Here is an 18025-nt window from a genome sequence, read left to right on the forward strand (position 1 = left end):
CTCACTCTTTCACTATTATTATTATATTGAACATATTTCTTTACCTCTCTGGTCTAGGTTTCTTTCTCTATAAAATACAGATAATTATTTCTAATTCAAAGATTTGCTGTAAGGGTCAAATGAAATAATCTGTGTAAAGTGCTGAGGAATGTCTGAAAACGGGAAAGTTTCAATAAATGGAACAATAATAATAATTACTATTATGGCTGTTATTATATCATGCCTCGTGTGTTCCCTACAGTTCTGAAGTATAACTCCCACCATAGAGCTTAACAAATACTGGCTTAATTGACTTGAACCAGGACTCAATAATGGATGAAATTTCTATTCATCTGCACTTAAACTGGCTTATGGAAAAAGGCATTTGTTGGCTCTTGTAATTAAATCATTCAGACTATGCTGGCTTTGGGCACAGCTGAATTCAGGGTCTCAAATGATGTCTCCAGGGATCTGTCTCTGCCCCCCCCCCCCATATCTACTTTCCTTTTCATTTCGATTTAATTCTCAGGTAGTTCTCCATACTGTGGCCCTCTGGCCCCTTGGACCCCAAACTTCATCATTCCAGCTTCCAATTCCATAGAATGAACACTTCTTTTTCAACAGCCCTAATGCAAAGTCTCGAACTGAGACTCATTGGCCTAGCTCGGTTATGTGCCAATCAAGGAATAGCTCCGTCTGAGTGATCAAGTCCAGGGAAAGTGGACTCTGATTGGCTGGCTTGAGTCCTGTGCCCATACCTGACATGGTACTGGGTAAAAGGTAACTGCACTAGAACTGCACAAACTGAAAGAAGTTCCCTAAAGAAAGTCTGGCTGCTGGTATCAGGAGATGGGGAGACAAATAATGGGCGGACCAAAGCAGCAGATAGCTGTACATCACTGCCCGGCACTGAATATATCCCACACACTTGCCCACGAAGATCTCCCTCCCCTGCTGCAGAACTATAGTAGTAAGAAGAGGACTGAAGGACCATCACTGTAAGTGGATCCGAGTAGCCCTGATCTGTCAGCCTGCCATGGGGCTTAGCCATAGCAGCCACAAGTGTTTAACCAAGCAAGTGCTACCAAGCCCCAGGCCTGCAGGATCTTCCAGCCCTGTCTCAGCTGACTGGCAGCCCTGATGTGACATGTCAAGACCAAGAGTCAGGACACCTGTCAAGACGTCACAGCATGTCAGGGCACATGCGGTGAACAGCTTACAGCTGCACTGACCCTTCTCCAGGCCCATAGAGCAACTTGAACCTGCCACCTTCAACACGCAAGGCATCCTTCTCCACAGAAAACAAGAGCATGGGAGAAAAAGCAAGCATTTGAAACTGTATCAGTTCCTGTTTCATAAGGGGTTGGGCTTTGTTTTCCTTAAAGCTTTTGTTCTTCTGTCAGCATATTCAAAACAACCAAGAGTTACCTGCTCTTAAATCCCCAAGTTGCCCATCCACAGAGGTGCTCCCAGCTGTCTAGTGCAATAGAAGGAAGATCTGCTTCCTGGCTGATCCCCTACTCCTCAGGCCTCTCACAGATTGCAAACTACAATCCCATCTCTCCTTTGCTGACCACAACTTGGCCTGTCCACTCAGAATGATAGCTGGATGATGCCCTGGCCAAGTCGGGCCTGGCAGGCATCCTGGACTCACTCATCTCCCTCCGCCACACAACCAAATCCCATTGACTCTCCTACCCAGGTATCTCTGGAATCCAGCTCCCCTTCTCTGTCCCTAATCCCGCCGTTCCTTCACACCTACCACTGCCTCTAGCTTTTCAGTAGCCTCTCTGCCTCCACTCACTCTCCTCCATCAATTCTTGACTCTTCCACCAGAGGGATCCTTCTAAAGCAACCGCATCTATCCATGTCACTGCTCAGCCTTTTCTTTCAGTGGTTTCCAAGCTACCTTATAAGAAAGTGCAATCTCCTTGACATAGTACAAGGACTTTCTGACCTCGGCCCCTCCTGACGTCTTCAGCCTCATTCTTTGCCATTCTGTCTCTTTGCCTTCTATTCTCCAGATGTATTTACATACACATGTATGTTTCCAGATCAGACCTAGATCATGACATTCCCTTGGTCTAGAACATTGTCCCCTACCTGCTCTGTGCCTGGCCAAATCCTGCTTTTTTTTTAGGCTCCAGTGTAGGTGCCACTACTTCTGTCTTCTGAGTCTGGGTCTGGTGTCTCTCCCGCATGCTCTGGTGGCAGTCTGTGCCTACTCCTTCATCGTGTCTATTATGCTGTCCTGAAATCGTTGGCTTCTCTGTGCTTCCTTCACTAGACTGGAAGACCCATGAACATGGAACTCATCTTGTTCTTCACTGTATCCTCAGCTTCAGTGTGAACCCTGGCACAATACAGAAGCCCAGTTCATATTTGTTACATGCTTGAACAGGTGAATGAATAAGCATCAGAAGGAGTTTATTGCATGCTCAGACTTTCCACTGGCTGAATTTGAGGTCATACTTTCTGTACAGACAACTGAGGGCAAATCAGCACATCAACCCCCGCCATCCCTTACCCCCAGATAAAATGTCAGCTATGCACCGCATTTACTCCACCCGATATTCCTTTTGGCTCCTGATGTTTATGTTCAAGGCATAAAAATGTCTCCATCACAACTTTCACCTCTGGAATTGAGTGCCTGCTGCGGGGAAGAGAGCACAATCTGTGACACAATCTAGAACATGTGGGACCTCCAAGGATTTGAAAAGAAATATAAGAGTGTGCGCTGTGCTCTGGCTTGGAGTGTGCTCGTGCTCTTGAGGAAGGGGGGAAGAATCTCCTGTTTCCTTGACCATCCAACTTTGATTTTTTTCTCCTTGCTCAGCATCTCGTGGTGCAGTATTCCAAGGACATTAAAACAAGGTCAAGTGGATTTATGTGTTGAAAGGCATTCTTAGTTGTATACAGCAAGATTTTAAATATCAGCAATTTTATATCTGTAAATATATCAGCTTCACATTTGATTGTGGTGGTGCACCATGAAGTATAGCATTCATGTGCATTATGTTGGGTATGATGTCCTGTAGGACACAGGTTTGAGTCCCAGCCCTGCCATTTATAAGCCATGTGACCCCTGCCCAGTTACCTAACCTCTCTGAGCCTCAGGTTCCTCACCTACAAAATTGGCATAATAATAAAAGCACCAATCCTTGTAGGGCTCTTGTGAAAAATAAGAGAGGGAATGCACATAAAGGACCCAGCACAGCACCTAACACATGGTAAGCACACAGAAAATGCAAGCTAATCTTCTTCATATTACAACATTGGGCCCCACCTGCTTCAGATGCTAGGAAGTAAGAAATGCAACAGACTGCCCTATGGGTCCATTTCTGCTGTGTCCAACCCATGGATGTGGTTGAACCCCTGTATATTAGTTTCCTATTGCTGTCATAACAAATTACCACACATTTAATGACTTAAAAAATATCCATTTATTGACTGTCTGTTCTGTAGGCCAGAAATCTGGTATAGCATGCTCAGCTGGTTCTCGGCTCTGGGTCTCACAAGGCCAAAATCAAGGTGTCAACTTTGGGGATGAATCTACTTCCCAGTTCGTTCAGGTCACTGACAGAATTCAGCTCCATGTGGCTGTAGGACTCTCCTTGCTGGTGGCTGGAGAGGAGTCATTCTCAGCTTCCAGAGGCCACCCACGTTCCCTTGCTTGTGGCCACCTTCCTCTGTCTTCACCCTTGGGATCTCTCTGACTCTCCTTCTGCCTCATCTCCTCTCTTTCCTCTTCTGCCTTCCTCCTTCACTTTCAAGGGCCAATGTCATTACATTGGGTCAACCTGAATAATCCAGGATACTCTCCCTATTTTAAGGTCATCTAGTTAATAACCTTAATTCCATCTACAAAGTCCCTTCACCCAGTGCGTGGACTAGGGTTTGATTGAATAACCAAAGGAGGGATTCTTGGGGGTGACCTCTTCAGAATTCTACCTACCACACCCTGTTAGTTACATTTAAAAATCTGAAACAAAACCCATACCAACACAGCACACTCATGAGGTATTTAGTTGTGGCTATTTGTGGAGTTGACTTAGCTGGAAAGAAAAACATAAAAAATGCTCTTTTCAAAAAGAATGGGCCAACCTCCTTTCTTGGGAGACTAATGCTCTATTCAGTGTGGAGTTTTTAATCCATTTATCAGGAAAATTCTCTTTATTTTTTCCATTTTCTACTTTCTTCTCAATAAAGTCCATACCATTTTAAAGTATTTAAATATTGTCAATCTCAAGTTTTTAATCTATGAAGCTCGACTCCAGACTTCAAAATGTCAGCCAGCAGGGTCTGAACATGGAGGACTCTTAGGGAAATCCTGAATTAATTCAAACAGAACAGCATGGGCTAGGAAACTGAAGACTCAGTTCTCATTGTATTTGCCAACTGGCAACCAATCTTGCTCTTACCAGCTTATCAGATCCATTTCATGCAGAAAATTAAAATTCGGGGTCTCTATTCTATGGAGATACTTGTACACATGCCCAAAAACTATATACAAAATTATTTACTGCAGTCTTGTTTGTCATAACAAAAAATGGAAAACAACTGAAATATCCATCAACTGTAAGTTGTTAAATAAACCTTGGCAGGGAAATTCCATCTAATCCTTCTGTAGCTATTAGAAAATGATGAGGAAGGGCCGAGCCCGTGGCACACTCGGGAGAGTGCGGCACTGGGAGCGCGGCGACACTCCCGCCGCGGGTTTGGATCCTATATAGGAATGGCCGGTGCACTCACTGGCTGAGTGCTGGTCACGAAAAAGACAAAAAGAAAAAAAAAAAAAAGAAAGAAAGAAAATGATGAGGAAGATCCACATGCACTAAAACAGATAGTTTACCAAAACATACTGTTAAGTGAAAAATACAAATCACAGAAGAGTCTGTATAAAATAATCCAATATGTGTTAAATGGAAAGTGTAAAAGTACACATATTCTTAAATGCACACAAAGTTCACATCTACCAATTAATTGGGGTATATTGCTTCTGGGGAGAAGTGTGGAGTTGCGAGACAGAGTAAAAGGGGCATTGAGCTTTTAAGCTGTTTAGCATAGTTTAAATCTTTTACAATGAGAACAGAATCATGAATCAACAGTAGATTTTAAAAATTAGGTGAAAAATACCATGTTGAACATACCCCTAAGGGTAGAGGGCATATAGGACTTCTACAAATGGGACTTGAAAAGTGATGTTTCAGAAATTAAAGCCTGCCAAAGAACTGAAATGAATAACCTCTGAAATCAATAACCTATAAGCATTTCAGCTGAAAATTCCATGCTTATTCACTGCTGCAGTAGAGCCAAGTCTAGATGAGACACGCTGGATGAGAGAGGGCTATATGTCCTCTAAGTTTCTGGATGGCTGTGGCCTTCCATAGATCTGGCACATAGTAGATGCTCAATAAACACCTGAAGAATAAAACAAGTGGTATTATTCAATTTAAGGAAGTATGGTGTCTGCCTTTAATTAATCAAGCCTACTAAAATCATGGTAGACATATCATATGAGATTCAACCCAATCTCAACAATGGATGGACAGAAGGGCGATAATTTCCATTACAGAATACAGGCAAAGAATATTTGGAATGTAGGCAGTATTGCTGTACTTTAAAATAGAATAAATAAAATAAAGAAACCTCCCAAAACCCAGATCCTAAAAACCAGATCTTAACCCTACGCAGCCCCCTGAGATAAAGCTCTGACAGTGCACATGCCAGAGTAGTCAGTAAAAGAGAAAGAGGCTCAAAGGAGGGGGAACGTGCTCTCTGCAGTGCTACCCCTCATCAGTAGAATTCAAGGGATGGAATAAATGATGGCTAAGCTCCCTTCCAACCTTCAGGCAATCTATAAGTGGCTGCTCTGGTGGCCCGGTATCCTCAAAGGAGCTGGAATCGGTTCTTTCAGCTTCAAAGGGAACAAAGCCTTGGTTTGCATGTCAAATGTCAGTGTAAACCTAAGCCCCAGCCCCCACTTCCTCTACAGATCACCTGTCAGGGGCTGAGTTGCTGGAGGACTCAATGTGGCCCCTTCATTTTAGAGGGAGGCAGAATGCAGCAAAATGCTACCCCCGAGGCCCTCAGCATAGAACTTTGCATTGTTTTTAGCTCTTTAAAACCCTTTTTTCTTTTATAGTCATAACTTCACTTTGGATTTATCAATATTAAATAAGTGCCTAAGTAAATAAATACATAAAGCAGACATGAGTATCACAGTGGCCCCCAGGACTCTAGGCCTAGGAACTCAAGGAACTCCGTTTCTAAAGACGCACGTACATGCCTTGCTGCTGTTGTTTGTTTCTGCCTATAGCACAGTCACATTTTGCAGTGACTATCCTGTAAACCATGAACTTGATTCTAAATCGTACCAGATGCTCATCCACTAATTCAGCTTGGTGTTTCCATAAGATTTTTATGTTTTTATGATGTACATCCTTGCCACTCAAAGTGTGGTCCACACACCAGCAGCACTAACATTGCCTGGGAGTAGGGTTGCCAGATAAAACATAGGAAATTCAAATTTAACTGGGCAACTGGCCTTTTTTTTGCCTCTAAATCCAGCAAAACCCTACTGGAAGCCTGTTAGAAATGCAGAATCTCAAGCTCCATCCAGACCTGCAGAATCAGAATCTGCACTTAATAAGATTACAGGTGGTTGTAAAGTCTGCTTGGGTCTACTTGACTCCTGCGATTTTAACTTTTAGGTTCTGCTGGCACGTTCTGATCTCTGTGCCAAATGCAGATAAACAGAGTAATCCGTCAGCAAGGTTTGTTTGTGTGTTTCCCCATTAGAGAGTTTCGTAATGTACTCTGTTTACGAATGCGCACATTTTTCAACCTGGGCACCAGGGTGCCCTCACTCCCCACACTGATGAGCCAGAGCTGGCCCAGTGCCTTGAATCCCCATCACTGCAGAGGAGACGCCGGGCTGTGTTAATTGCTTGCTGGGTGGTGGGGAGGAGGGGCGGGGTTACCATCCCGCCTTTGATCAGGAGGAGGGAGAAGTAATGGTTTTACTTACATCCTGCTTTGTCTCCGCACAGGCCGAGAGCCGAGGATCCATTTCAGGCTCTCTCTTTCTTCCTAGTATTCTGTTACTGCCTACATACTGTGGCCCAGGCTTCGAGGGCTGGGGGGAACCGAATGCTCTTTGTGGTACACCCACATGACAGGCTTCAAAATGGAAACAATATTTAAGTTAAACCTGGAAGATCAAGTTTGCTCAACTCTCGCAACACAGGGAGCTTTTGAAAACTTCGGCGGCAGGTCCGCATTTGATGGGGAAACGGAAGCAGTGATAGAGAAACGAGGCCCTGTTAACAGACGCCAGATCCTGCGGGAGTCAACATGTTGCTTTATTCTTTATAAATAATGGGGATGATAATCATAATGCACTTAGAGTTTCAAAGTGTCTTTACAGCCACATTCTTCTTCAATTGCAGAATAATTTGAGGCGGGGGGTAAAAGTGGTCATTGTTCGCCCCATATGATAAAGAAGGTTTCGGAGCCAAGTAAACTCATTTTAAAAGTCAAAAAACCAAGACACTTCCCTCAAGTGGCACATTTCCTGACTCGTAAAGCAGTGCTCTTTCTACTGTTCACAGGGGTTCATTTATTTGGTTGCCCCAAAGTACTCAGACCTCAATAATCCCTCATGAAATTTCAGAGCTGAGAGAAACCTTAAAAAGATTCATAGAATCCTGTTATGGGTTGAATTGTGTCCCACTAACACTGAAATCCTAACCCCCAGTACCTGAGAATGTGACCTTCTTTGAAAATAAGGTTGTTGCAAATGTAATTAGTTAAGATGATATCATTAGGGTGGGCCCCTAATCCAATGTGACTAGTGTCCTTATAAAAAGGGGAAATTTGGACCCAGACACATGCGCATAGGGAGAATGCCACATAAAGATAAAGGCAGAGATCAGGGGTTGCATCACTAAGCCAAGGAATGCCAAAGATTGCCACATACCAACACAAGGTGGGGGAGAGGCATGCAACAGATTCTCCCTCACAGCCTCAGAAGGAACAAACACCTTGACACCCTGCAGACACCTTGATCAAAGTTTGTGGCACTTTGCTACAGCAGCCCTAGGAAATAAGTCCAAATCTTAAGGTTGTAAGTGTCATTTTGGTGCTAATGCTGGGAGCCAGGCACTGGGCAGAGGGCTGACCACATCATCTCACGGCCTCCACATGTGCACTCTTCAAGGCAGGGACGAGAAGTGAGGATGCCCAGGTTCACAAAGGCTGAGCTACTCAGTCAAGATCACACAGCCAGGATGTGGTTGAGCTGGATTTACCCTTAGGCAGTCTGATTCCATATCCTGTTCTCTTAGCCACTAAACACCACAGCCTGAGGTGGAGTAGCCAGGACAACTAATTGATTGGCATCTATGCAGCCCTTTCTGTAAGTATGCCAGGTGCTTTTAGGAACTCACAACACCACCATGAGGTAGAAAATAACATTGCGAATATTTTGTAGAGGAGGAAACAGAGACACTTAGATGAAACAACGGGCCCAAGGTCACAGAGCTCCTCAGTGGTGGAGCTGCAGTTTGCACCAGGCCTATGGACTCTAGCAGGAGCTTTCTCAATCACTGTGTGGGAGCCCAGAGAGCTCAGATTTGCTGGGTTCTCAGTGGCAAGTGTGTGTCCTCTTCCAGATCAGCACCCTCCCCTTTGTACCCCTACCTACCATGCACAACCTGATTGCTGTTCCTCTCTTCCTAGTCCTAATGCGCACAGGGACCTTTTCAGGAAATTCATTTCCCATCCCTCCCTACAAGAAAGTTCTGCTTCCTCTGACCAGTGCAGGAGATGACTTCACGGCTGTAGAGTTTGTGAGGTTACTTCAGTCTGTGGGTCATACTTTGTTAAAGTACTAAGTCAATTCCAGGAATTCCTCCAGGACATACATGTATAATACATCTGGGTGTAAAGCAGTGATTCTCAATCAGGGGCGATGTGCCCCCCAGGAGACATTCAGTAATCTCTGGAGTCATTTTTGGTTGTCACAACTGGGGCACAGGAATGTTATTGGCCAGGGATGCTACTAAATATTCTATAATACACACGGTGCAAGACCAAGAAGTGTCCAGCCCTCAATGTCAACAGCGTTCAGGTTGAGAAATCTTATCATAGTGTGTGCCCTCCAGCAAACTGTCCACTTACAAATTCCAGCTCCATCGCTCACTAGTTTTTATTTCCAAAGCTGGAAGTTAAGCATCTGACTGTGCGGCTTCAGTAGCTGCAGCTCAGTTGTATTATTTGGCAATTTTAGCTGTGGCAGGCAGTCTCAGAATTATGAATGGTTGACAGGCACTTACCACATGCACAAATGGCAAGGTGCAATGTGGAAGGGAACTCTTGTTTTAAAGTAAAATCAGGCAGAATAAATAATTTAGGCGATCTCTCTCTAAAACCTCTAAAAGTGTTCAGAAATTCCCTTTTGAATTTGTTTAAAGCTCTCCATTTATCTATGCAACTAACATTTACATCCCTTTTACAGTATGCCAGATACTTTACATAGTTGAATGGATTTAATTCTCAAAACAACCTTGTAAGATGGGCACCACCTTTCCTTGTTTTTTTTATTTTTATTTATTTATTTATTTTTTTTTTTAAATTTTATTTTGTCGATATACATTTTCCTTGTTTTTTTTTAAACAAGACCACTTCTCCTGAAGGATTTGGGCCCAAGATCAATCAATGCCTTATTAGGTTTTCATTCACTATTGTTATTTTTCTTATTACTTTACAGTTATTATCTTCCATTATTGTCTCCACACTCTCCACAAGCATAGGAATTTTAGCAACATGACACAAGCTTTCGTGGGTTAGCCTGGGCACTTAACACAATGTTTAACATACACAATATGTATCCTGCAACGATATATATAAGATGTATGAGGGTACTTCAGAAAGTCTGTGGAAAAGTAGAATTAAAAGACAATATGAATCTTTCCACGAACTTGTTGAAGACCTTTTGTATAATGTATAATAAACAATACACGTCACTATTCAATTTCCCAATCACGAAACTCTTGGAACTTAACTGATTTGAGGAGACTTTGGCATGTGGTTTAAGGAGCTGGGTCTGAAGAACCCCTTGCTATATGGTGGCTGGTGGTAGCCATGTCATAGTGAAGAAAGAGCATGCATGCAATGGTGAAGGACAGAACCGGGCTCTCACCTCCTAGCTGTGTGACCTTTGAGGTGCAATTTAACATCTCCTCTGTAAAATGGGGCAACCTAAGATCCTCGTGCTGAGGCAGAAAGACTAAGTGGGTTTACATGTGGACAAAGGAAGCTTTTGATAATGGCAGATCTCCACCCCATGACAAATTATGCTCATTGTCATGACTTTGATTCCACGGCTACAAGGCTCACAAGACTCCACTGTTAGCTGACTCTAACCCTACATTCCAGTGGGGTTGTGTCCCTTTCCTATATTCCTTTTAGTTCTTTTGCGTGTTACCCCTCTCTACCTTCAGCCCTGGAGTTCAGGCCAATCCAATTGACCATGCTAATCTATATCTCTAAATAATTGATGGCAATATAGAAGTTGTCCTATGCTAAACTGTAGAGTCCTTGAATTCTTCTTATGACCAGCACTTTACATTGACAGATAAATAATAATATGCCGTACTTGAAAAATTATTCAAGGAGAGCAGGGATTTATCTGTCTAGTTTCTATAGAATTGCACACAGTAGGTACTCAATAAATATTTGTTGAGCTAATCGCTAAACAGGTGAGTGATAGTTAAGTACTACATAGTGTGGTATGCAGCATTTTTCTTCCCAGTGTCTTTTTTCACCCCTTTTCAAATGATCTGAATAATTTGTAGGCAGGAGCACAAGAGTTTAGTTTTTAATCTCATCAACAAAGAACCTTCCAAAGAGGAGACATTCCTCTGGCCTTGCTTGTTGGCATTTCAGATATAATTACATTTTTCACCCTAAAATTTCCCAACGAGATTAAGAGTTACACACAAAGTTGCCATAACCCTCTGCTCTGAAGTTTGCACAAAAAAGTCTGCCCACTTTTCATGTGATTTCTGAAAGATGCCAGCTGCTGGCAGCCATGAAACATGAAACACAAAGGACTTGTAATTTCCTGGAACATACCCTGCTTGCACAACTCCTTGAAGCCTCTCTAAGAATATGCCAAAGTCTACAAGTGTGTACATGCTTTTCAAGCAAAGATGCAACATTGCCTTTCCTCAACAAGCTGCTTCTAATATTTCCTTTATCCACTCTCAGTTAGCCAAGATAAGAGAGTACAAACAAGCAGGAAAAAGGCATCTTTTGCATTTTCCTTGTAATTTCACTTGCTTTATGGCCTCTGTCAGAGTTTCTCCTGACTTCAGAACATGGTGATGTTTCTTGTAATGGCTGAAAAGTCTGACGCTTCTTCATGTACCTAATTCCAACTGGCTATTAACTGTGCTAGTTTTATTGGGACTTTGTATTGAAGGCTTTTGAACTGGCAGGCATATACATATTTTTTGTTGTTGTTGCCTAGACTGTGTGCTGACTTTAAGAGAATTATATCCAACCCATTCTAGGCAGGGGTTCTTGGTGCAAAGCATGAAGATCCCCAGGGAGAATGGTTCCATTTGTTCCTTTAGCAATGTGTGCCAATACAGAGGAGTTACAGTGAGCAGACATGCTCATTGCCCACCCTGATTCAGGAGACATGGAGCACGAATAAACATTTACATCTCTACCATGCATAGTAGATACTTAATAAAATAATTACAGAGATGCTGACACTGCAAGACTGTGAGAAGCAATCAATGTAGTAGGTTTCAGAAGAGGTGGTAAAGAAAACAAAAAGGAGGTGGTAAAGGAAAAAAGGAGATGGGGAAGAAAAACAACAACAAAGATTAGTATTTAAGGGCCAGCCCCTGGCTCACTTTGGAGAGTGCGGTACTGATAACACCAAGGCCACGGGTTCGGATCCTATATAGAGATGGCCGGTTCGCTCACTGGGTGAGCGTGGTGCTGACAACACCAAGTCAAGGGTTAAGATCCCCTTACCAGTCATCTTTAAAAAATAAAATTAAAAAAAAAAAAAAAGATTAGTATGTATTGGATGTTTACGAGGTACTAGTACTGGGCTAGCATTTTACATCATCATTTCATTGCATCTTCACAGGAACTCCCTGCGGGAGAAAAATAAAATATTATTTCCCCCATTTTCCAGATGAGGACACTGAGGTTCAGAGACATTAAATAATGTGCCCAAGGTCACACAGTGAATAAGGGGCAGATTGGAATGCAAAGCTTCTACCACACCCCATGAGCTCCTCCATGCAGGGTGACATTTTATTCATGAAAAAGGGAATAACAAAAGGAGGAAGAGGTGGTGAAAGAAGATGTGAGGAGAAGGAAGCAGAGAAGTGCCCAGTGGAGAAAAACCATAAGGTGGAAAGAAGGAAAACGGACCAAGCCCTTGTTGGCTGCCTTCATGATTCTTAGAAAAATGGGCCCATCTTCCATTCTCATGAAAGGGGACTGGTTGGAAAGCTTGAAGTCTAAAGCAGACATCTGAAGGAGTCACTGTGGAGAAGGCAGTGTGCTGTGGATTGATTGAATTGTGTCCCCCAAAGTCCATATAACTGTTGAGGGTGGGAAGTTTTATTATTTCAATTGAAAAGTGGGGCAATTAAAAGGCGGGGACTTGAAGAGGTGATTAGATAGAAGGACTATGCCATAGTGAATGGATTAATAATGATGGTCAGGGGTGTGGCTCTGAGGGATTTAAAAGGAGGGCACATGAGAGAGTCTCTCACTCTCTGCTCTGACATTTGTCTGCCATGTAAGGCCCCTGCATTGCTGTGAAGCCACCACCAAGGAAGGTCCTCACCAGATGTGTTCCCTGCACTTTGGACTTCTCAGTCTCAGACAATGAAAGCAATAAACTTTGTTTTCTTATAAATCACCCAGTTCTAGGTATTTTGTTACAAGCAACAGAAACGGACTAAGACAGAAAACTGGTACAAGAGAAGTAGGGTGTTCCTTATAACAAATACTTGAAAATATGGAAGTGGCTTTGGAACTGAGTGTTAAGGAGAGGCTAGAAGAATCTGAAGACTAGAAAAAGCTTAGCGGCTGGTGGGAGTTTTGAAGACAAGAAAATTAGGGAAAGCTTGGAACTTCTTAAAGACTGGTTAAATGGTGGTGAGCAAAATGTTGATAGAAATATGGAAAGTAAAGGCCATACTGAGGAGATCTTAGATGTAAATGAGAAGAGACTTTTTGGAAACCGGGGCAAAGATCACCTTTGCTATGAACTGGCAAGGAATTTGGCTGCATTCTCTTCATGCACAAAAGTATTATGCAATGTGGAACTTCAAGGTGCTGAACCAGGAAGAAATTTGGTGGAAGAAATTTCTGAGCAGCAAAACATCCAGGGAGCCAAATGGCTACTTGCAGCAGTCTATGCTGAGTTATGGCAGAAAAGGCATGACACAAAGCCAGAATATATAATTGAAAGGGAAGCAGAGTGTAAAGATTTGGAAAATTTGCAGCCTGGCCATGCAGTAGAGAAGCAGACAGCATTTTCAGGAGAAAAATGCAATGGTGCTAAGAAGATCAGTACAGAAGAAAGGGATTACCAAGAGAAGGGGAACAAGGCCCTGAAGGCATTGCAGAAGCCTCTAGGGCTAACCTGTCCATTATAGGCCCAAATGCCTAGGGAAACAGAATGGTCTTGGGAAACAGGCTTGAGGTGCCCTCCACGGGCTCACTGCCCAGAGCCACCTTGGGAAGCTGCTCCCCACAGCAGCACCCCAGCTGCTTCAGCTGCTCCAGCCATAGCTTAATTGGCCCCAGGCGTGGCCGGACTTGAAGCTTTGGAAAAATATAAGCCAGAAGCCTTGGTGGTATCCACACAGTGTTAGATCTGTAGGCTCACAGAATGCCAGAGCTAGGAAGGCTTGGGAGACTCTACCCCGATTTTTTTTTTTTTTTTTTGGACCAGTAAGGGGATCGCAATCCTTGGCTTGGTGTCATCCTTACCACGCTCAGCCAGTGAGCGCACCGGCCATCCCTATAAAGGATCCAAACCCGTGGCCTCAGCGCTAACAGCACCGCACTCACCCGAGTGAGCCACGGGGCCAGCCCCTCTACCCCGATTTTAAGGGATGTATGGAAAAGCCTAGGGGCTCAGGAAGACATTTGTTACAGGGGCACAGTCACTGCAGATAACTTTCGCAAGAGCAATGCCAAGCAGAAATGTGGGGTCACACTGGCAGCTGAGAAATCCCACCAGAGCCATGCCTAGTGGAGCTGTAGGAGTGGAACCACCATGGAGACCCCAGACTTGTAGAGTTACCAGCATGCAACACCAGCCTGTAAGAGCTAAAGCATCACCTGAGACCAGGAAAACCTCAGAAGCAGAGCTGACTTGGGGACCCAACTCCCATACCGGCATGCAGAGGACATTGCAATGTACCTGATTCACCAGCTTTGAGATTTGATACCTGCCTTGCTGGGTTTTGGACTTGCTTAGGAACTGTTACACTTTTCTTTTGGCCTATTTCTCCCTTTTCGAATGGGAATATGTACCCTATGTTTGTCCCACTATTGTATCTTGGAAGTAGATAACTTGTTTTGATTTCACAGATGGGACCCTGAGACTTTGGACTTTTGAGTTGAAACAAGTTAAGACTTTGGGGATGGAATGAATATATTTACCTGTGAGAAGGAAATGAACTTAGGAATCCAGAGGCAAAATGCTGTGGATTGATTGACTTGAGTCCTCCAAAGTTCATATACTAGAAGCTTAATTCCCACTGTAACTGTTAAGGGTGGGAAATCCTACGATGGTAATTGAAAGTTGGGTCCTTGAAGAAGTGATGAGACTGTAGGACCATGCTGTAGTAAATGGATTAATAACGGTAGCCAGGGGCAGGGTTCTGAGAGCTTTAAGAGGAGAGCACATGAAAGTCTCTCTCTGCTCTGACATTTTCTGCCACGTGAGACCCCTGCATTGCTGTAAAGCCACCACCAAAGAAGGCCCTCACCAGATGCATTCACTGGACTTTGGACTATACAGCCTTAGAAATTGTGAGCAATAAATTTAGTTTTCTAATAAGTCACCCAGTTCAAGGTATTTTGTTACAAGCAACAGAAATGAAGTAAGACACAATGTGAGTCGACAGAGGCAAGCAAGAATCCTACTTAGTGGCTTTGTAGTCAGATGCACCTGAGTTTGAATTACAGCTCTTAGATTCTGGAGCTGTGTGACTTTGGTCAAGGAACTTCCCCTCTCTGTGCCTAAGTTTCCTCATCTGGAAAACTGGATCACAGTAGGTCCTAGCACATAAGGAGATGCGAGGATTGAACAGATGACCAATGTAAAAGCACTTAGGATGGGGTGGCAAACGACTGCTCACTCATTCAAATCCAGCCACCACTGGTTTTCGTATGGTCTGCAAGCTAAAAATGGGTGTTACCTTTTTAAAGAGTTGGGAAAAAAATCAAAAGAAGATTTTGTAACACTTAAAAAATATATGAAATTCAAATTTCATTGTCCATAAATATAGTTTACACTGGCCCACAGCCATGGCCGTTCATTTCCTTATGGTCTCTGGCAGCTTTTGCAATGCAAGGGCAGGGTTGAGTAGCTGCAGCCAAAACCATAGGTGGCACTCTCACGGCTTTGCGCTGCTGCTCAATGCACTGCAAATGGCAGCGAGGCTGTTACAATGTGACAGTATTCTTGGTGTCATATCTATACATCTATCTATGTGTAGACAGACATTTTTAAAGATGAGATACATAAAGTATCATTACAGAGCAGTATTAACAGATGAATATTTGCAATAGATTTTGGTGATAGAGAGTACAAACTCTGAACTCCAGGGAAGTGAAACGTTATTCCCCCTGAAAAGAATCACACTCTTCTCAGTGGTAGACATGCATGTATTATAAAACAGTACACTCATTATGTTTTAAATTTCACCGACAAAAAATTTGTGAAAATGTGTTTCCTTTCTTGTTATATTAATACCCGCATCCTTGATTTTGCCTTTTGGTCCACAAAACCTAAAATATTCACTATCTAGCTATTACAAAAGAAGTTTGCTGAGTTTGTCCTAAGTGTCACTTAGGACAGTCGCAGGCATGTAGTAACCAGCACAGGAGAGGAAATGCCAGCTCTCACTTCTAATGACTCTAGCTCCTGCACCATTTCTATCATAAAGGCAACTTTGCCAAAGGCCCCAAATTCCTCTGTATACGTATCAGGGTTATTGAATACTGAATATATATGCCCATCAAGTTCCAGATAAATAAATAGTGGGGAAAGTACTAGGCCAACATAGTAAGGAAAAGAAAAGCCTAATAGTGGTGTTGGGCTACTTGCCTTCTTTTCAGGCCCATTCATCCTTTATGGCATCAGGTTCTGCAAGATTCTAGTTAACTACCTCAAACAATGGTGGTAGTTCCACCTGCTCGGGCAAATGGCTCATCCTGAAGAAAAGGCAGGCAGCAGCAAAGCTTTCCACATTCTAATTCTACATTAGTGTCTGGAAGGAAAAGGGGCCATGTGCAATAAGCACAGCAAATCCTGTCTTTCTCTTGAGTGTGACAACTGCCCCAACGACAAAGGCTCTGAGATGGCCTGTAACAAAGAAACCTATTTAATTCTGTTTTGCTCAAACTTATTTGAATGCAGAAAGCCTTTATTATTATTTGTTAAAATAGTATCTCAATATCCAACAGCACCAGTGCTCTGCGGAACACTCTTAGGGAATAACTACTACATAGAAGGAGCAGCTGACCAAGAGTCACATGTTTAAAGTTCATGTCCTAGTTCTCTCTGTAGGGATAGCATCCTATCTCTACAGCCTTGGATGAATCTAAACAGTTTGAAACTCATTTTTCTACTCTGTAAAATAAGCATGGTTTCACACCAGCCTGCCATCCTCAAGGAGCTGATGGGAGATCAGATGAAAATCAGGGACATGGGACATCTTCTCTAAGCCAGCAAGGGAGCTGTGTAAGTGAGGCAGGAGGGAGAAGTGGCAATGTCAGCTCTCAGAACTTTAAGATGTTTTCCCAAAAATGAATGGACTAGGCAGAGTGCCACTGGGCTGAAGGCCTTCTCTCAGTGTTTGTCAGGACAGCAGTGACCTGGGAGGGAAAATGAGAGAGCCCGTCCTTGCTTGTCGCCACCTGCTGCCTCAGGTGAGAGGCTTGCCATGGAAGTCACCTCAGAGTCCAAAAGTAAAGCCCCGGCAGGCCTCCATGGGTGAAAGTCCCAAGCCTCAAACCAGGTGCTCACACTCACCTGGGAAGTTTGGAAATGGCTTAACAGTCTGCTCTCCATTAACATGTTAGTGCATTCATACCTTTTAAAATCAATAACGTGGAGAAAATTCACCTTGCACGTTTCAGCTTGCACCCTCAAACACCATCACCTTTTATCTGACATATCAGATTTTGCAAAGTCCCAAGCCTGTTGTATAAGAAGGGACAAAGATTGCTCTTTGGCTCTGGAACACTTCCTCATTCTCCCTTTCTGGTTTCCACATTCTGTGAAAGGGAACAACAATTCTTTTCTGTGGCCAATTGTACTGAACGACTTGGGAGCCTGAATCGTGTTTGGCATGGGCTGGTGACAATGCTGTTAGCCATGCAAGCCATTCGTCTCTCAGAAGAAAAAGGCAGGTCTCTAGTTTCCTAGCACGTCACCTGCCTTCAGACAAGGGGGAGCAAAAAGCGTTTTCTGTAACATGATTTTCGTCATGCTCTCAACCTAGTGCTCCAGAGCCAGCGGATACAAGTACAAAAATAAACAAAACCATAGAACCAACCAAAAACAACTGCAGCCAAAGTCCCACACGCAGAATCTATTCACAACACAACACGATAGGGCAATGAGGAAACTCCGGAGGGTTTTTTGTTTTGTTTTGTTTTGTTTTTTGGTAGAGGGATTTGTATGAAAATCATGGAGGGTTTTCTTTTTGTTTTTTTTTTTGGGGGGGGGGGATTTGTACTGAAACTCCTTTCAAATAATGCA

At 43.3% G+C, this 18025-nt stretch overlaps 1 protein-coding gene across 1 annotated transcript in view; it reads right to left on the reverse strand.

Annotated features, from left to right (window-relative positions):
* The window catches only part of ERC2 (ELKS/RAB6-interacting/CAST family member 2), a 799084-nt gene that overhangs the window by 21401 nt on the left and 759658 nt on the right, over positions 1 to 18025 (reverse strand). Inside the window, exon 18 of the mRNA XM_063113405.1 lies at positions 15551 to 15681. Within this exon, the coding sequence (XP_062969475.1) occupies positions 15551 to 15681 (131 nt within the window). The remainder of the gene's footprint in view (positions 1 to 15550; positions 15682 to 18025) is intronic.

The sequence above is a fragment of the Cynocephalus volans genome, chromosome 11 (genome assembly GCF_027409185.1).
Source record: "Cynocephalus volans isolate mCynVol1 chromosome 11, mCynVol1.pri, whole genome shotgun sequence".
NCBI lineage: Eukaryota > Metazoa > Chordata > Mammalia > Dermoptera > Cynocephalidae > Cynocephalus > Cynocephalus volans.